Consider the following 22063-nt stretch of genomic DNA (forward strand, 5'->3'; position numbering starts at 1 on the left):
CCGCTTTGGAACTCCTTTGCCTGTCCTGTCACAGCCATGGAGGCCGTCCATGTACTCTCTGCCTGTCCTGTCATGGCCACAGAGGCCGCTGTTAACCTCTCTGTGTTCTCTGTTTCAGTCCTGCCTGATCCGCCTTGGTGAAGACCTGCTTTGATGTGGTGGTCATCTGTTCCACTGTGGGGATCTCTGCTCCTGTCGGCACTACTGACCTGGTGGTCCTCTGCTCCACCATGGCTCCCTGCTCTGTCAGCTCCGCCATGGCCCTATGCTCCTCTGGATCTGACCTGGTGGTCTCTGCTCTATTGTCTGCCTCTTCTCCATGGCCCAGGCCCACCTTTGCTCCATGCCTGAGGCCCACCACTGCTCCACAGCCTAGTTCTACCATTGCCTCATGGTCCAGGCCCACCATTGCTCCATGGCCCATGGTCTTGCCCACTGCTTCATAGTCCAGGCCATGATTCTGAACCTGTTCCCCTGCATGGGCCTGACCCTCCATCCCTCCCCCTGTTCTGCCTCCGCTCCACCACCCTCCTGGACTTTTTGAGTTTTCTTTGGGTTGGGGTGTGTGTTACATTTGGGCATCAGGAGCCGCCCATAGAGGGGGGGATCTGTCACGCCTGTTTTGGGTTTGGTTTCATGCACCCATTGCTTTTATAAACCAGTGACAACAGCGATATGACAAAATACACACATTTATAACAACTAAGTAATGTTGTTTATAGCAATTCACATTAATATAGAATGTGTCAGGGTACTGTTTAACAGACTCGGTGTCACGCCTGTTTTGGGTTTGGTTTCATGTTCATGTTTTCATGTCTTTTATTTTGGTGTTTAGTCATGGTTCCTGTTTGTGTCATGCTTCCCTTGCCCTCATGTATTCATGCCATTGGTTCTCTTGTTCATTGTGCCATGTTCTGATTGGTAGTCTTAGTCATGTGTCCTGTCTCTCATTGGTTGGTTCATGTCATGTGACCTGTATTGTTTGCTATAAGTAGCCATCATGTTGCCATTGTCTCTTGTCTTGTATTGATGATGTAACCTGCTGTTGGTGAGTCTAGTTTGGTTTATGCCAAGTCAAGTCTGTTCAAGTCATGTCTGTTCAAGTCAAGTCTCTGTTTGGATTATGTTTGGATTTTGGATCACGTTTGTGGATAAACTGCACATGGGTTCTTCATTACGCTCGCCTCCAGTGGACTGAATTTTACACTCGGAGACTGAGATATTTCCCAAACAGGACATTTTAATACGGTTCGATAATGTAAATGAAGGTAAGTAGTGCCAGATATTGTAATGCGGGTGATGATGATGAATAATTGGATGTTTTCTTTACCAGATGCAGAATGAAGGATGACAGAGTGGGGCAGATGGAACAAGAAGAGTACTCACCTCAGATGGAGATAGATCAGTGGGGAACCGTCAGGGCCTAGACCTCAGAGAGGGCCTAAACTATTGTAAAAACAATATAAAATATATATTTTTTAATTACACACTTTTAAATATTATTTTTAATAAAAAGCCATAATTTCACAATCATCATCTAAATCAAATAAATACAATTTCTGTGGAAATAAACTCTTCAAATCTGCCTATTCAGTGAATGTGTTAAGTGAACTCCGCCTAGCGTTTGCCGCTCTGTGATTGGTGGTCCAGCTGTGAAATTACAGAGGGCCAAGCAATAGTAAATCAATGGGATCGTGATTTTAAATGACAGAAAAACTGACCAATCATATCTTTACTCTAAATGGGCTGGCCTTGTTATCACTAACTTTATGACAAGTTCCGCCTGCCATGGGCGGAGCTAGGGAGGGGCTAGCAGGTGCTCCAGCAGCCCCAAGAAAGACCAAAGCACCCTCATGCATAAAAAAGATTAAATAAAATAAAAACATTTGACTCATTACACATGCATAACTCATGCAATGCAATACATCATGACGTGATTTGCAGTCGCACATTTCGTAATGTCATATAGCATTTTATTTAAAAAAAAAATATATATACTGTATATATACACGCTGATAAACTAACTAGTTATTATTCACATCACGATTGAAGCCGCAAATAACGTGAGGACATTCACTGGGCAGCTGTGTCAATAATATTATTATTTAATATAAACACTGCTTGTTTGTAATGAAGTGTCTGTCACTAAGTTGTTTTGCTGTGAGCGCTGTCATGATGTGTTGGCTTACATTAAACATTACATTTGTTGGTTTTGTGCACAGTCCGACTGTGTGATGATGCATTTGTAATGATGCTTTTCATTTGACTTACATTTAGCTATGTTTTATTTTGGTGATATCAATTACTCTCGCTGCACTGTTTTCTTGTTGCATTTCTGAAAGGCGGTCGCACACCGGTCCAAAACCTCAAACCCCAAAAATCTACTCTCCAAACAATCAAACATTCACTTCAAAAATGAACAAGTGGTGTCAATGAGTTTGAAGTTTGGTGATAAAAAAAAAAAACAGAATGAGAAAGTGCGGTCTTTAGTGGTCAAAGCACAGAGGCCGGTGTGCGTGTAGAAAACAATGTGTTCGTATATTAAAGACATGGTGTGGTGTGGCGCAGCACTGCGCTTGTCGTCCGGTATGTGACCGCATTAAGGCTGGAATAGCCTCTTGTTTCAAAGGTGGAATTGTCAAAGATGACTTTTAGGATTAGACTCTGTAAACTAGGCTGGTAGGCTGTTCTTCTGAGCTTGTATGCGGTGGTAGAAACTTGCAAAGCTTAGTAAACGCTGTAACTCTTTTATGGTTGGAGTTGGCCATGATTGTACCTGCATTAACTTTAAGTAGAGAGGAAGTAATGAAGGACATGGAGGTTGGATTGGACATGCTGCAATAGAGTATCCACAAGTGCCACAATATAAGCATAGTACCTGCTGTTAGGTATTAAGGAGAACACTTGTTCAATTCACTTGATGCTGCTAGGGTTCGAATCTTCAGATCATAATCAGTTATAGAACTTTTTCCTTGTTTTAAATGATATTACTGCTAACTGACTGAAGAATCACCAATGGGCCATCCAAAAATGTCTCTAAAGTGAGCTAGAAAACTATCGAGATGTTGTGTTACCGACCCAACCTTTGACAAAGGATGGAAATGCAGATAAGTATTGCCAAGTCAAATATTGAAATGTGGGTGATGATAATGAATAATTGGAAGTTTCCTTACTAGATGCAGAATGGAGGATGGTGGAGTGGTGCAATAATATAATATTATATTGTACAAAATGATGTGACAAAAATTATAGTACCTGATAAAATATGTTTTTTCACATTGAAAAACAATTTTCAAAAATCTGACATTTTAAATAATGTCATGGTATCACAAAAATGTAAGCTGTCACTGAATCTTTCAATAAATTGTGCCGTTATATATAGTGACTCTCTTGATCTATTTTATTTAACATGAGATAATGTCAGATGAAACCCAATGTGAATACTGATAACAATACATACTGCCAATATGTTCCAGAACAAAAGTTACAATCTACACATTCTGCAGTGAAAGATTATACAGTATGAAACCCCTCTGGGAATATGAATAATCTTCATCTGATTAATTATTTGCATTATCCAATACACACAAAGGACACAGAGACACGCAGACCATTACAGATACTGAAAAGATAAACAGTGTCAACCTCCAGTAAACAATGAAATGAGCACAAGCAGGTGGTCGCTAATGTGCACATATCTTATCACACAAGCTCATTTTAAATCAGTGATCCGCGGTAACAACAGCCTGACAGTTTTAATCAGTAGCGCAAAATCTGTAGAACTAAAGATCCAGCACGGAACAACATTTTTTTTCCATTTATTTTTGTAATGACAATTTTTACCAAACAGCATCAAGCATTAAAGTAATAGTTCACCAAAAAAATACTAATTTACTCATCCTTATGTCATTCTAAACTTGTATGACTTTTTCTTCATTGCAATACAAGAAAACATCATGATTGTTTGTTGTTCAACAAAGTGATACAGATTTGAGGTGAATGACAGTTTTCATTTTTGAGTGAACTATCCCTTAAATAAAATAAAAATGCATATAGTAGTGCTGCTATACATTACAGAAATGTGCCGTGACAGACAGTGTATTAAAACTAGATTGAAAAGTTTGTAGACAAACTTTAAGTTGGCTTGAAAAAGCCTAGCTAGAAAGTTTGAAAAAAGCTATAAAAGCTTGCAGTCTGAAAGTTGTCAGTTTGAAGTAAAATAGTAAGTAGTTAAATAGTTTTAAAGATTAAAGTTTGAATGTTTTCAAGGCAATACAGTCTATCAGAAAAACAGATAGGTATAAAACATATTGCTAGGGTACCTGGGGTGGTTGCTTGGAGGTTTCTAACATGACTAGCATGTTGCTAACATGTTTTTAACATGATTAGCATGTTGCTAACATTATTAACATTTTTCTAGCATGATTAGCATGTTGCCAGCACATTTAACATGTTACTAGCATGTTGTTAGCATGATTAGCATGTCACTAGCATGTTTCTAGCATGATTGGCATGTTACTAGTGTGCTGTTGTCATAATTAGCAAGTTAGTAACGTTGCGAGCATGATTAGCATGTTACAAGCATGGTGTTAACATTTTGTTAGCATGATTAGCACGTTATTAGCATGTTTCTAACAGGATTAGCATGTCACTAGCATGTTCTTAGCATGATTAGCATGTTACTAGCATGTTTCTAGTATGATTAGCATGTTACTAGCATGTTGTTAACATAATTAGACAAGTTACTAGCATTTTGCTAGCATGATTAACATGTTACTAGCATGGTGTTAACATTTTGTTAGCATGATTAACAAGTTAATAACATGTTTCTAACATGATTAACATGTTACTCACGTGTTGTTATCATTATTAGCAAGTTACTAAGATGTTTCTAGCATGATTAGCATGTTACTAGCATTTTGTTAACATGATTAGCAAATTACTATTATGTTGTTAACATGATTAGCAAATTACTTGCGTGTTGTTATCATGATTCTAGCATCATTAGCATGTTACTAGCATGATTCTAGCATGATAAACATGTTACTAGCATTATGCTAACATGCTTCTAGCATGTTTATCAAGTTACTAGCATGTTTCTAGTATGATTAGCATGTTACTAGTATGTTGTTAACATAATTAGACAAGTTACTAGCATTTTGCTAGCATGATTAACATGTTACTAGCATGGTGTTAACATTGTGTTAGCATTATTAACAAGTTAATAACATGTTTCTAACATGATTAGCATGTTACTAGCATGTTGTTATCATTATTAGCAAGTTACTAAGATGTTCTAGCATGATTAGCATGTTACTAGCATGTTGTTTACATGATTAGCAAATTACTATTATGTTGTTAACATGATTAGCAAATTACTTGCATGTTACTAGCATGATTCTAGCATGATAAACATGTTACTAGCATTATGCTAACATACTTCTAGCATGTTTAGCAAGTTGCTAGCATGTTTCTAGCATGATTAGGAAAAGTCACTATCATGTTGTTAGCATTATTCTAGCATGCTTAACAAGATACTATCATGTTGTTAGCATGATTAACAAGTTAGTAACATGTTAACATGATTAGCAAGTTAATAGCATGTTGCTAGCATGTTTAACAAGTTGCGAGCATGTTTCTAGCATGATTAGCACATTGCTAGCATGGTGCATGTCATGTTATCACAAAAAAATAAGCTGTCAGTGAATCTTTCAATAAATTGTGCCGTTATATATAGTGACTCGCTTGATCTATTTTATTTAGCATGAGATAATGTCAGATGAAACCCAATGTGAATACTGATAACAATACATACTGCCAATATGTTCCAGAACAAAAGTTACGATCTACACATTCTACAGTGAAAGATTATACAGTATGCAACCCCTCTGGGAATATGTATAGTCTTCATCTGATTAATTATTTGCATTATCCAATACACACAATGGACACAGAGACACGCAGACCATTACAGATACTGAAAAGATAAACAGTGTCAACCTCCAGTAAACAATGAAATGAGCACAAGCAGGTGGTCGCTAATGTGCACATATCTTATCACACAAGCTCATTTTAAGAACCGCCAGAGGTATTTTATATTATTTCAGGAAATGCCAGACTAGAAAAGCAACACAGTAGTGAACAATAAACGATATGGCAAGACAAAAATTTAATAATTAAACCAAAGTTTGACCAATTAGAGTTAGGTTAGGCTAAAACATGTAAATATGATATCTGCATCACTGTCAGATGAGCTGTCAGATGCTGAGCCGACATAGGACGCATAACTTACTCATCACTCATGGCATTTAGTGTTTCTAATACCTACCGTCCATAAATCGCCTTTTTTTGTCATTTTGACTTTATTTATGAAACTCATAACCGCTAAATCAGTGAATGAAAGGCGTTGCCTAGAAATTTACAAAGTTAAAGCATAAGCGACAAGAACATGACAGCGTGAAAATACATGCATTATATAGCGGGTAAATTTGACCCGCTGGCACTTATAGGTATAAATGCCCAATTTTTTTATCTGGTTTTATCTAAATAATCTTTAACAACATTGGATTGTAAATTACATAATTTTAGTAAAAGTCAATGACTGGGAGACTTAAATCTGTTATGTACATTTGAAAAACGGTTGTTACCGCGGTTCTAGTGTTAAATCAGTGAACCGCGGTAACAACAGCCTGATAGTTTTAATCGGTAGCGCAAAATATGTAGAACTAATGATCCAGCATGGCACAACATTTTTTTTTCATTTATTTTTGTAATGACAATTTTTACCAAACAGCATCAAGCATTAAAGTAATAGTTCTCCAAAAAAATACTAATTTACTCATCCTTATGTCATTCTAAACTTGTATGACATTTTCTTCATTGCAATACAAAAAAACATGTTGTTAGCCTTTTTTAACATGATTAGCAAGTTACTAGCACGTTTCTAGTATGATTAGCATGTTACTAGCATGTTGTTAGCATGATTAGCAAGTTACTAGTGTAACATTTGGACCAATCAGACACATTTGTTCATTAGATTTAACCCCTCACCCAATAAACATACTGGGTGCCAGCATGTCTGGGAACGACCCCAGGCCCCTGGTTACCATGGCAACCAGGACCCCTCAGCCAGAGCAGACACTTTTACGACCTAAAGGTATGTAGAGAGAATCAACTCTTACTCAAGTCTCTCTAAAACAGACACATAATGCCCATAAAAATGGACTCTTCTCTAATTAATTCATAGGAATACCTTTCTTTGAATGAACACACTGTAGGGATTTCTATCATATACGGACACTACTATTATGCCCCTATCAGCCATCATGAGGTTTGCTAATCACCCAGCACATGATTCCAATATTCTGGGTCGACTTCCTGCCGGTCGTGTCGTCATCTACTCAGAGGAGTGATTAAAGACTGATTCAATCAAGAGACAACAAAGCTTTCTTTGTATCAAGGACTGAAAAGGTTGTATATATACACGCTGATAAACTAACTAGTTATTATTCACATCACGATTGAAGCCGCAAATAACGTGAGGACATTCACTGGGCAGCTGTGTCAATAATATTATTATTTAATATAAACACTGCTTGTTTGTAATGAAGTGTCTGTCACTAAGTTGTTTTGCTGTGAGCGCTGTCATGATGTGTTGGCTTACATTAAACATTACATTTGTTGGTTTTGTGCACAGTCCGACTGTGTGATGATGCATTTGTAATGATGCTTTTCATTTGACTTACATTTAGCTATGTTTTATTTTGGTGATATCAATTACTCTCGCTGCACTGTTTTCTTGTTGCATTTCTGAAAGGCGGTCGCACACCGGTCCAAAACCTCAAACCCCAAAAATCTACTCTCCAAACAATCAAACATTCACTTCAAAAATGAACAAGTGGTGTCAATGAGTTTGAAGTTTGGTGATAAAAAAAAAAACAGAATGAGAAAGTGCGGTCTTTAGTGGTCAAAGCACAGAGGCCGGTGTGCGTGTAGAAAACAATGTGTTCGTATATTAAAGACATGGTGTGGTGTGGCGCAGCACTGCGCTTGTCGTCCGGTATGTGACCGCATTAAGGCTGGAATAGCCTCTTGTTTCAAAGGTGGAATTGTCAAAGATGACTTTTAGGATTAGACTCTGTAAACTAGGCTGGTAGGCTGTTCTTCTGAGCTTGTATGCGGTGGTAGAAACTTGCAAAGCTTAGTAAACGCTGTAACTCTTTTATGGTTGGAGTTGGCCATGATTGTACCTGCATTAACTTTAAGTAGAGAGGAAGTAATGAAGGACATGGAGGTTGGATTGGACATGCTGCAATAGAGTATCCACAAGTGCCACAATATAAGCATAGTACCTGCTGTTAGGTATTAAGGAGAACACTTGTTCAATTCACTTGATGCTGCTAGGGTTCGAATCTTCAGATCATAATCAGTTATAGAACTTTTTCCTTGTTTTAAATGATATTACTGCTAACTGACTGAAGAATCACCAATGGGCCATCCAAAAATGTCTCTAAAGTGAGCTAGAAAACTATCGAGATGTTGTGTTACCGACCCAACCTTTGACAAAGGATGGAAATGCAGATAAGTATTGCCAAGTCAAATATTGAAATGTGGGTGATGATAATGAATAATTGGAAGTTTCCTTACTAGATGCAGAATGGAGGATGATGGAGTGGTGCAATAATATAATATTATATTGTACAAAATGATGTGACAAAAATTATAGTACCTGATAAAATATGTTTTTTCACATTGAAAAACAATTTTCAAAAATCTGACATTTTAAATAATGTCATGGTATCACAAAAATGTAAGCTGTCACTGAATCTTTCAATAAATTGTGCCGTTATATATAGTGACTCTCTTGATCTATTTTATTTAACATGAGATAATGTCAGATGAAACCCAATGTGAATACTGATAACAATACATACTGCCAATATGTTCCAGAACAAAAGTTACAATCTACACATTCTGCAGTGAAAGATTATACAGTATGAAACCCCTCTGGGAATATGAATAATCTTCATCTGATTAATTATTTGCATTATCCAATACACACAAAGGACACAGAGACACGCAGACCATTACAGATACTGAAAAGATAAACAGTGTCAACCTCCAGTAAACAATGAAATGAGCACAAGCAGGTGGTCGCTAATGTGCACATATCTTATCACACAAGCTCATTTTAAATCAGTGATCCGCGGTAACAACAGCCTGACAGTTTTAATCAGTAGCGCAAAATCTGTAGAACTAAAGATCCAGCACGGAACAACATTTTTTTTCCATTTATTTTTGTAATGACAATTTTTACCAAACAGCATCAAGCATTAAAGTAATAGTTCACCAAAAAAATACTAATTTACTCATCCTTATGTCATTCTAAACTTGTATGACTTTTTCTTCATTGCAATACAAGAAAACATCATGATTGTTTGTTGTTCAACAAAGTGATACAGATTTGAGGTGAATGACAGTTTTCATTTTTGAGTGAACTATCCCTTAAATAAAATAAAAATGCATATAGTAGTGCTGCTATACATTACAGAAATGTGCCGTGACAGACAGTGTATTAAAACTAGATTGAAAATTTTGTAGACAAACTTTAAGTTGGCTTGAAAAAGCCTAGCTAGAAAGTTTGAAAAAAGCTATAAAAGCTTGCAGTCTGAAAGTTGTCAGTTTGAAGTAAAATAGTAAGTAGTTAAATAGTTTTAAAGATTAAAGTTTGAATGTTTTCAAGGCAATACAGTCTATCAGAAAAACAGATAGGTATAAAACATATTGCTAGGGTACCTGGGGTGGTTGCTTGGAGGTTTCTAACATGACTAGCATGTTGCTAACATGTTTTTAACATGATTAGCATGTTGCTAACATTATTAACATTTTTCTAGCATGATTAGCATGTTGCCAGCACATTTAACATGTTACTAGCATGTTGTTAGCATGATTAGCATGTCACTAGCATGTTTCTAGCATGATTGGCATGTTACTAGTGTGCTGTTGTCATAATTAGCAAGTTAGTAACGTTGCTGTTTGTTGTTCAACAAAGTGATACAGATTTGAGGTGAATGACAGTTTTCATTTTTGAGTGAACTATCCCTTAAATAAAATAAAAATGCATATAGTAGTGCTGCTATACATTACAGAAATGTGCCGTGACAGACAGTGTATTAAAACTAGATTGAAAAGTTTGTAGACAAACTTTAAGTTGGCTTGAAAAAGCCTAGCTAGAAAGTTTGAAAAAAGCTATAAAAGCTTGCAGTCTGAAAGTTGTCAGTTTGAAGTAAAATAGTAAGTAGTTAAATAGTTTTAAAGATTAAAGTTTGAATGTTTTCAAGGCAATACAGTCTATCAGAAAAACAGATAGGTATAAAACATATTGCTAGGGTACCTGGGGTGGTTGCTTGGAGGTTTCTAACATGACTAGCATGTTGCTAACATGTTTTTAACATGATTAGCATGTTGCTAACATTATTAACATTTTTCTAGCATGATTAGCATGTTGCCAGCACATTTAACATGTTACTAGCATGTTGTTAGCATGATTAGCATGTCACTAGCATGTTTCTAGCATGATTGGCATGTTACTAGTGTGCTGTTGTCATAATTAGCAAGTTAGTAACGTTGCGAGCATGATTAGCATGTTACAAGCATGGTGTTAACATTTTGTTAGCATGATTAGCACGTTATTAGCATGTTTCTAACAGGATTAGCATGTCACTAGCATGTTCTTAGCATGATTAGCATGTTACTAGCATGTTTCTAGTATGATTAGCATGTTACTAGCATGTTGTTAACATAATTAGACAAGTTACTAGCATTTTGCTAGCATGATTAACATGTTACTAGCATGGTGTTAACATTTTGTTAGCATGATTAACAAGTTAATAACATGTTTCTAACATGATTAACATGTTACTCACGTGTTGTTATCATTATTAGCAAGTTACTAAGATGTTTCTAGCATGATTAGCATGTTACTAGCATTTTGTTAACATGATTAGCAAATTACTATTATGTTGTTAACATGATTAGCAAATTACTTGCGTGTTGTTATCATGATTCTAGCATCATTAGCATGTTACTAGCATGATTCTAGCATGATAAACATGTTACTAGCATTATGCTAACATGCTTCTAGCATGTTTATCAAGTTACTAGCATGTTTCTAGTATGATTAGCATGTTACTAGTATGTTGTTAACATAATTAGACAAGTTACTAGCATTTTGCTAGCATGATTAACATGTTACTAGCATGGTGTTAACATTGTGTTAGCATTATTAACAAGTTAATAACATGTTTCTAACATGATTAGCATGTTACTAGCATGTTGTTATCATTATTAGCAAGTTACTAAGATGTTCTAGCATGATTAGCATGTTACTAGCATGTTGTTTACATGATTAGCAAATTACTATTATGTTGTTAACATGATTAGCAAATTACTTGCATGTTACTAGCATGATTCTAGCATGATAAACATGTTACTAGCATTATGCTAACATACTTCTAGCATGTTTAGCAAGTTGCTAGCATGTTTCTAGCATGATTAGGAAAAGTCACTATCATGTTGTTAGCATTATTCTAGCATGCTTAACAAGATACTATCATGTTGTTAGCATGATTAACAAGTTAGTAACATGTTAACATGATTAGCAAGTTAATAGCATGTTGCTAGCATGTTTAACAAGTTGCGAGCATGTTTCTAGCATGATTAGCACATTGCTAGCATGGTGCATGTCATGTTATCACAAAAAAATAAGCTGTCAGTGAATCTTTCAATAAATTGTGCCGTTATATATAGTGACTCGCTTGATCTATTTTATTTAGCATGAGATAATGTCAGATGAAACCCAATGTGAATACTGATAACAATACATACTGCCAATATGTTCCAGAACAAAAGTTACGATCTACACATTCTACAGTGAAAGATTATACAGTATGCAACCCCTCTGGGAATATGTATAGTCTTCATCTGATTAATTATTTGCATTATCCAATACACACAATGGACACAGAGACACGCAGACCATTACAGATACTGAAAAGATAAACAGTGTCAACCTCCAGTAAACAATGAAATGAGCACAAGCAGGTGGTCGCTAATGTACACATATCTTATCACACAAGCTCATTTTAAGAACCGCCAGAGGTATTTTATATTATTTCAGGAAATGCCAGACTAGAAAAGCAACACAGTAGTGAACAATAAACGATATGGCAAGACAAAAATTTAATAATTAAACCAAAGTTTGACCAATTAGAGTTAGGTTAGGCTAAAACATGTAAATATGATATCTGCATCACTGTCAGATGAGCTGTCAGATGCTGAGCCGACATAGGACGCATAACTTACTCATCACTCATGGCATTTAGTGTTTCTAATACCTACCGTCCATAAATCGCCTTTTTTTGTCATTTTGACTTTATTTATGAAACTCATAACCGCTAAATCAGTGAATGAAAGGCGTTGCCTAGAAATTTACAAAGTTAAAGCATAAGCGACAAGAACATGACAGCGTGAAAATACATGCATTATATAGCGGGTAAATTTGACCCGCTGGCACTTATAGGTATAAATGCCCAATTTTTTTATCTGGTTTTATCTAAATAATCTTTAACAACATTGGATTGTAAATTACATAATTTTAGTAAAAGTCAATGACTGGGAGACTTAAATCTGTTATGTACATTTGAAAAACGGTTGTTACCGCGGTTCTAGTGTTAAATCAGTGAACCGCGGTAACAACAGCCTGATAGTTTTAATCGGTAGCGCAAAATATGTAGAACTAATGATCCAGCATGGCACAACATTTTTTTTTCATTTATTTTTGTAATGACAATTTTTACCAAACAGCATCAAGCATTAAAGTAATAGTTCTCCAAAAAAATACTAATTTACTCATCCTTATGTCATTCTAAACTTGTATGACATTTTCTTCATTGCAATACAAAAAAACATGTTGTTAGCCTTTTTTAACATGATTAGCAAGTTACTAGCACGTTTCTAGTATGATTAGCATGTTACTAGCATGTTGTTAGCATGATTAGCAAGTTACTAGTGTAACATTTGGACCAATCAGACACATTTGTTCATTAGATTTAACCCCTCACCCAATAAACATACTGGGTGCCAGCATGTCTGGGAACGACCCCAGGCCCCTGGTTACCATGGCAACCAGGACCCCTCAGCCAGAGCAGACACTTTTACGACCTAAAGGTATGTAGAGAGAATCAACTCTTACTCAAGTCTCTCTAAAACAGACACATAATGCCCATAAAAATGGACTCTTCTCTAATTAATTCATAGGAATACCTTTCTTTGAATGAACACACTGTAGGGATTTCTATCATATACGGACACTACTATTATGCCCCTATCAGCCATCATGAGGTTTGCTAATCACCCAGCACATGATTCCAATATTCTGGGTCGACTTCCTGCCGGTCGTGTCGTCATCTACTCAGAGGAGTGATTAAAGACTGATTCAATCAAGAGACAACAAAGCTTTCTTTGTATCAAGGACTGAAAAGGTTCGTTCACAACATATAGAAACCACGATGTCTTGTGACCACCCATGGATGGAACTATTATATCCCAAACAGGAAAAGGACAGTAAATTAACTAGTGCTCTCAGGCCCGCACCCCGGGATCTAGACGTGACTAACACATGACTCCCATCACATCTGCTTCCTGAAACCCCAACGGACCCGCGTCCTTATGTTACAACAAAAGAAACAGAACCTTGCATGACGATTTTAAAAGACAAATCGTTTAAAAAGTAGTGAAAATGTATCCACTGTATGTGTTATGCCGTATCTATCTATATATATATTTGATGTGTTTATTGGAATCTATGATATTTTTAATATTTGCCTTATAACTCTTTTTAGCAGACAAAGCATTTAATATGTGTGTAAGAAATGTGAAGTTTAGTATCGGGTGAAAGCTTGTCTTATTCGCCGAACATTGGTGTTAGTGAAACTTTTATATTATGCATCATACTCTGGTGATAATACTTTTATCACAAGTCATGTAAAACATCCAGAAGTATGCCCCACGGGGGCATTTGACTTGTGCATAAAAAAAGGAACCACACAGGGCGTGGCTAAGCCCTGCAACAGCGTTGAAGCTTCGTAACTCTGCAGAACGCAAAGTCTTGCAAACAAGCTTTTAGCAGGACTGCTGAAGCCTCTTCCGTAACCCGGCAACCAACCAGCCCAACAAGGGCTTTCCCAAAAGGACGTCATTCAAACGTCATTCCGACGTCACCACAACAGCCAATCAGTGAAGGAATTTCCCTCCAGCAGCCATCCAGTAGCCACGAGGAACAACTCAGTTTTTCAGCTGTCAACCAAGCAGAACGCAAGTAAACTAACAAAATCTTATCTCTGCTGAACTGGTGTCGAGCTACTTTAAGCAGTAAACATAAGCTAAAATTCTCTGCTTTGTGAATTCTCTCAGGTGAATTTAAATCACTTGTGAAAACAGGTTAGAAGTAGAGTAGCCAATAAAATGCATGTTTCATGTATAGAAAATCATTGTTTGGTGTCATATAATTCTAAGGTTAAACCCTTTGCCAAAGATTACGTTACCTCTCTTACGTTACCAATTGTCAAGGAAAATACAAAGATTCAAGTTGTTAAAATTTACTAAGAATCACCGGCTTGCTGGACGACCCTTGATTTAAAGTGTAAACTATCAGATTTGAATTCAGCTTTAATCAGGTTGACTCAGAATTTTCCAATCCGAGTCCTTTCAAAACCTGAATGAATTAATAATAATTAATTCCCTAAAATTAAGTAATCAAGTCATTACAACACATATACTTCAGGTCATTGTGTATGTTGTTACTGTTCTTGTATATTGTCTTTTGTATTGCATACTGTTTTATGCATGCTTATGATAGAACCACTCATTCATGTAACCTTACATATACCATGTTTGGTCTCTATGAATTCGTCTTCGGATGCTCTAATTGAGAGTGTATATTATATGTTTATACCTATGCAACATATTAGTGTTCTAAGAATCTTTAGTAGTTTTTGCATCAACACCCAATCAAATTACATATGCAAAATACCATGCTCTAATACAAAGAGTCGTAAACTTTCCCTCCAAAAGTGAAAGTCACCATTGGCTCTGTGACCTCCCGGAGGTGTGAGCTCAATAGAAGATAAAGCTCTCAGATCAGAGACCCGCCTCAGTCAGTCTGCGGTTCTGTTTGATTCTGAGAAGATGAGGATGTGAGCTAGCACCCTTCTAAGGACACCCTAAGTTCGTGCCATGCAGGCCTCGGCCTTGACTTTACATTTACCAAAGATATTAGGATCTCAGCTGATGTCTCTCTTAGCTCTTGTTCACTTTCCACTGGGAAGAAACTCTCAATCACCATCTAGTCAGAACATCTTTGGAGTTCATCACTCTTCAAACCCGAAAGAAGGTGATCGTGACTCCTACACCAACGAATCTCCAAACCATCAAGACTTTCATCCGAGACTGCATCCGTACACTCGTTCCAGGCCAAGGCAATGCAAGTATCGTACATTTAACTAAACGAAACAGAGGTTTAGTATAAGCTGTAGACCCCATTCAAAAACGGCGCTGATGGTTTCACTCAGGTGGTTAACTGACTCTTTTCATAGCTTCATTCTCTGGTTTTTCCTAATGACTTCATCCATCAAGCCTCATTTGCCCTTTCCCATGTATGAGTGATTGTTTGTTTGTTTGTTAGACTAGTTTGTGTTAGTGTTTAGTTAATAAAACTCATGTGCACAAATTACTTGAGTTTCTGATTCTGCCTTGCAAATTAATGTCCCTTTACGATTTTGATCCTTACTACATGCTCTAATGCATTAATACTGTATGAAAGTATTTTCTGTGGCCACGGAAATATCCTTTCCTAGAGTTGATATGAACTTACCCTGAATGTTCACTGGACGAACAGATTAGTTGATGGCAATTTCATTCTGCTACAGTTACTACTGGCAGCTCATACAAATAATTGTAATTAATCATAATTAATTGTAATAATTTTTATAAGCTGTCTCATTTAGAAGGCTGCGCCCTCTGGAGGTCGCATTCGAAGGCTGCATACGTCATTGAGGCTGTCTCATTTCAGAAAAGCAAGTAGGACACTCTGAATGCAACCTTCGAATGCGACTTTCTTTCACATGAATTCAGAGGATGCATGAGCTGTATCCTTCGCTGCTACAGATAACCCACAATCTTTGCATCGCCGTAAACAACCATTGTTAATTTGAAAAAATGCTGGCGCCGGCAGATGTACACACAAGCGCAGATGTGGTGTTTTCAACATACCTTAAATTGCCTCGGTAAAAACGGATAAACTTTGTTTTTAATATCCTCCTCCTTTTTTTCTCTAACAGATGTCTGCTGTACGTACGCTGCAGCTCCTCAAACATTGAACAAAATAAAACAATTAAAAGCATTTTTTTTTCAAATTACTTTCCAAATTTAGAAAATGTTTTCCTTCATTTAAGTAGTGTGAGAGCGCAACAATGCTCTAAATGGGTTGGCATAGCAACGTGATAATTCCTGTTTCCTTTTCTGCATGTCCTACGAAGGCCGTCTCGTTTAATTCTAGGTTGAGGACACTTCGTATATGCATCCTATAGAGGATGCGACCTCCAGAGGATTTGACCTCCGGAGGGCACAGCCTTCTAAATGAGACACAGCTATACATTTCCCTTTTGAGCTAATTTGCTACACTAGCATTTTGTTAGCATGTTTCTAGCATGATTAACAAGTTACTAGCATGTTGTTAGCATGTTTCTATGGTTGCGTCTCACTCAGCTCCCTAGCTCATGAGCTCGTGAATCAGTAGATCGTGTACACGAATTTGGGCACTGGTAAGTTCCCTGACTCACTGCACGTTGCGACAGTGATCACTCGAATTCCAGTGACATGATTACGTACATCTTCAACGGACAACATAGTAGAAAGTCATCACTGGAATTAATAAACAACAGGCAGGACCAATCTAATTGTTAAATGATTTTTTATTCTCTTTAAACACATCATTCTGTTACATGTTCTTACAACATTTCAGCCGAATATTAATTATAAATGTTAATTAGATGTGTTCTAGCGATGCGTGTTTATGTTGAAATATACTAAAAAAAACGGTTTGTCTTTTCAAATCTTCTATCGCACATCATTATATTTATCAAGTTGACTCATGTGGTTTATGTTTCACGCTTCAGAAATGTGACGTTATTTCCGGTAAGTGAGCATAGTGAGTGCTGATGCTCCCTACTTTTTGCGGTGCATTGTGGGATTTTTCAGGGAGCAAACATTCCAGTGCACTGGAAGGAAATATCACGATTGAGACAGCCCTTAAAATGGCCAACTCCCTGACCAGTGCCCTGAATACTGAACAAGGGAGCTGATTGAGACACACCCTACGTTAATCCAGCTAAAACCAGTTAATTCAGTTAAAAAAACAGCTAAAAGACCAGCCTGGCCTGCTAAAAAAGTGGCCAAAACCACTTTAAAACCAGCTTGGGAGACCAGTCAAAGCAGTCAATCAGCTTAGGCTGGTTTTAGCTGTTTTTTTGTTTGTTTGGTGATTGTAGCTTTAAAAGTCTAGGAGGAGATACATTTTAAAATTTGGTCTCAGAAGAAGTTTAAATAGGATTTCAGTAAATATGCTTTTTCGAGCCTGTGGAAGTTGCAACAGTAATATGATCAAATACCCTAATGCCTGTTTCACACTGCAAATGTCAGTGGCACACAACTGCATTTTTAGCACCCATGTTAACAGATGAGAGTGTTCACATCGGAAGTGTAAGCATTGCATCAAACACAATCTGCTTGTTAAGTCTGACTTCACGCATCATTGTGTTTGGGGTCCAAATGCTCTATCATATCCCAAAAGCAAACAACAACAAGCAGTGCTAATATACTGTACACTCACAGTGTGCTGTACTACAACTGAAAAATTATTCAAATCTTTATCACTATACTCAAATTAAGATATTTTTTAAGCATTCCGAGAGCACTCTGACCCTCCCATAGACAGCAAGGATCCTTACACCATCAAGGGCCGCAAGGTACGAGAGCTTGTTAAAATAATCCATGTGACATCAGTGGTTCAACCGTAACTTTACGAAGCTACGATACATTTTGTGTGCAAAGAAAACAAATATAATGTCTTTATTTATCAATTTGTCTCCTCCACGTCACCCTATAAAGCCATTTTCTACAGTATCACATATGTAAACAACGTATGCAACGTATTTATGCGGATTCGTTATTTACGTTCAGATCAAAGCGTAAACAATGTAAACAGTGTATTCACGTACGTTGCTGCTGACACAGAACAGCATACGTTGTTTACGCATGTGATACTCGAAAAAAAGTATTCTCGTGGCTTCGTAAAGTTACGGTTAAACCATTGATTCACATGGATTTTTTTTAACAATCTCCTTGCTACGTTTCCTTGCTGTCAATGGGAGGGTCAGATAGCTCTCGGAATGCATCAAAAAATATCTTAATTTGTGTTCCAAAGATGAATGGAAGTCTTACAGGTTTGGAACAACATGAGGGTGAGTAATTAATGACAGAATTTTCATTTTTGGGTGAACTATCCCTTTAAGCAGATACAACAAGAACATACCATTAAAATGTTACCATAGTATAAAAACCTGTAATAGTGAGTTAATACATTTAAAAACACAATCCAACACATTCCCACTTGTGAAAGGTCATTCTATTTCTCCAGAAATTTAAATCTCTTGGTTTTTACAACAAGATGGCTGTAGTAAATCAGCTCAAAAGGGAAATATTTATGACTAATTATAACTGGTTATGATTAATAATAAATATTTGATTAGATCTTAGAATTAACTGTAGCAGAATCAATATTATAATTATTTGATCTGTCCGTCCACCGAGCAGACAATATAATCATTTATCAATTCAAGGAAAGATTATTTTCCTGGCCAAGGAAGAATAACTGTCCTTCTTTATGCAGTGCTAGCAGTAATTTAGCATATGTGGCAAGGGTTCAAAACATTAATTGACTTCAAATTGTGAGCAGCAAACAGAGGCAATCGATTGTGAATATAAAGTATTTAATAAATGAAACTATATCTAACATATAACTAACTAAGCAAAACACATATATACAGAATGAAACAAAGTAAGGAAAAGAGAGAGGAAAGTAAAAGAATGGCAGTATTTCACATCATTTTCAGGTTCAGCATTGTCTCCGCCTGGGTCCCTCTTTTCCTGTGACTCCGTTTGAAGGTTCGAGGAAGGGCAGCTGTGCACCTGTTCATGGACCTTTGCACCCCGTTGACTCTGTTAAACAGGACAAAGGCAAGGCCAAGGGTTAGGGTTAGGGTGTACCCGATTGCTGTGGCAAGGCAAAGTGCCGTGTCGGCAGAGGTCCAGGATCGAGCGACGGGAAAGGTGTTCTGGACAGGCATCCGAGACTGCTTGGAGGTGATGTCAATCGTCTGGGACCCCCAGTTCCAATTCAGGTTCCATGGTGAGATTGTGGTCCCTGAAGAAGTCTGGCATTTCTACCTCGGATTGGTACTCTTCACTTGGAAGGTGGTACAGCGAATGTGCGTGTTGACAAGCCACTGATTTCCCACAATCTCTGCTTGCGTTTCTGTGACTTGTGTGCGAGGCTTGGCCTCAGCAGGGCAGAGTGTCTCTCTTTTGGGTTCTTTCTGTCCCCGACTCAGCTTGATCCGATATGCGACAGAGGAGAGATTGTTCACAATCTCATGCGGTCCTGTCCAGTCTGGCAGAAACTTATTTGATAGCCGATGAGAGGTTGTCTGAGGAGGCTGTGCGTAGCTGTAGTACCAGACCCTGTCGCCCACCTCCAGTTCTTTGTGTGACGCCTTCCATTCGTGGTATGCTTTCTGGCCTTCTGCACTCTTTTGGAATTGTTGTTGGGCAAAAGCAAATGTGGTTCTCAAATGCCGGTGTAGTTCATCAAGGTATTGATGAGTGGTGTAGGCGGTGACAAGGTTGGAGTCTCCTGGCTGGTACAGTAGGTGCAAGGGCAATGTCATTTGCCGGCCTGTCATTAGTTCGAAGGGAGGAACACCTGTTGACTCATGTGGAGTTGCTCTGATGGCCATGAGCACCAGGGGAAGTTTCACATCCCAGTCCTTTTGGTTAGCAGACACATATTTTCTTAACATGCTGACCACTGTCTGATTCGTCCGTTCCACTTGGCCCGAAGAAATTGGATGGTGACTGATGTGCAGTTGTGCTTGTACTCCCAGGAGTTTCCAAATCTGCTGCATGATCTCAGCTGTGACATGGGTGCCTCTGTCTGAGTTGACTCGAACCTGGAGAAAATGTTATTCAACAGGAGGTATGCTGTAGTTTGAGCAGTGTCATTGGGTGCTGGGAGGCATTCTACCCACATTGTGAACTGGCACACGACTGTGAGGAAATACTTGTTGCCTCTTGTTGACCTGGGTAAGGAAGGAAATGTAACTCCTCTGCGCTGCAGTGGGGCTCTGTGGTTTGGGTTCGCCGGTTGGAATTGGCAGCAAACAAGGCATCCTTTCATGTACTCTGCCACATCTTGCTGCATGCCGGGCCAGTATGCCACTTGTTTGAGTGTCTCATAAGTGGCTCTTGTGCCGTGGTGTCCCGCACATGGTGCGTCGTGAGCATACATCAGCATCACCCCCCTTTCGGAGCAGCTTTGGCAGGCTGCCAGGCCATTTGGCAGCACCGACTTGTGATTTTGAGCATATCGTGACAGGCTGGTGACAAGTTTCTGATCACTTTCTGTACTCCGATGTAGTTGGAGAATCTCTGGATGGCCCATACAGTACAGAGCAGGGCTTTCTCACAGTCTGAGTATTTGCTCTCTGGGTGAAGAAGAGTCTTGCTGCCATATGCGACCACTCTTTTGTCCTGGTCATGCCATTGGTATATACCAGTGCTGAGGCAGTGTCTGGAGAATCCAGCGTCCAAGTAGAACTCCTTCTGTGGATCTGGGTAAGCCAGACATGGAGCAATGCACAGATGTTGTTTCAGCTCATTCATGGCATTTTGCTGTTCGTCTGTCCAGACGAAGGGGCAGTCCTTTTTCAGACGGGCAGTGAGAGGGCGTGCAATATCCGAATAGTTCTCAATGAACTGCCTTGAATAGTTGCACACGTCTAGAAAACTTTGGAGTTCTGAGACATTGGCAGGTGGTTTAATGTTCTGAATGGCCTGGATGCGGCTGGTTTGTGGCTCAATACCTTGTGGTCCGATGAGTAGGCCCACGTAGTTGACCTTGGTTTTGCACCATTGTCCTTTGTGGAGGACAATCTTGGCGCCGACGGCGGTCAGTTGGTGCAGGATGTGGTCAATTTCTTTCAGGTCACCGTCGTGTGTTTCATCAGAAGGTCGTTAACATAGATTAAGTTCCCTCTTACCCTGGCATCCGGGCATGCTTTGTTGAGGAAGATGTTAAATTTGGCTGGTGAGTTGGCATAGCCGAATGGGCACCTGGTGAAGGTGTACTGCCGATTGCTAAAGGTGAAAGCCAGCTTGTGTTGGTCATCTGGATGCACTGGTATAGTCCAAAATCCTGAGGCCACATCAAGAGTGGAGAAGATTGTGGCTCCTCTGATTCTTGGTATCTCCTGTTCCAGCTGGGTCATAGGCCATCGCGGTAATGGCACCTGTTGATTCAGTGTCCTATAGTCGATGGTTGGCCGCCACTTGCCGTTTGATTTGAGGACAGGCCAGATGGGGGCAGAGTAGGTGCTGTTACACGGACGAATGACACCCTTCTCAAGCATAGAGTTGATGATCTCCTGTACGGGTTCGTACGATTCAAGGGGGATCTTCTATTGCTTGACAAAAGTGGGTGGAGCTTTTGGGTGCGTTGGGACACGCACAACATGGAGGTTAGTGAGGCCACAATCTAGAGTCCTTGGCAAATTATTCCTTGTATTTGTACAGGACTTGACGAAGTTTGTGGCGGTCTGCATCCTCCTGTATGGCATCAGCATCTTTCAAAATTTGCTGGACTTGTGTCTCAAAACCTGGGTATGGCTCT

General features: G+C 38.4%; 1 protein-coding gene across 1 annotated transcript in view; it reads left to right on the plus strand.

Annotated features, from left to right (window-relative positions):
• The window catches only part of LOC107567810 (spondin-1-like), a 197787-nt gene extending 197633 nt beyond the window's left edge, over window positions 1–154 (plus strand). The window contains exon 15 of the mRNA XM_016253577.1: window positions 119–154. Within this exon, the coding sequence (XP_016109063.1) occupies window positions 119–154 (36 nt within the window). The remainder of the gene's footprint in view (window positions 1–118) is intronic.
• Window positions 155–22063: the final 21909 nt, after the last annotated feature.

This window comes from Sinocyclocheilus grahami, unplaced genomic scaffold (assembly GCF_001515645.1).
Source record: "Sinocyclocheilus grahami isolate Dianchi unplaced genomic scaffold, SAMN03320097.WGS_v1.1 scaffold1190.1, whole genome shotgun sequence".
NCBI classification, from domain to species: domain Eukaryota; kingdom Metazoa; phylum Chordata; class Actinopteri; order Cypriniformes; family Cyprinidae; genus Sinocyclocheilus; species Sinocyclocheilus grahami.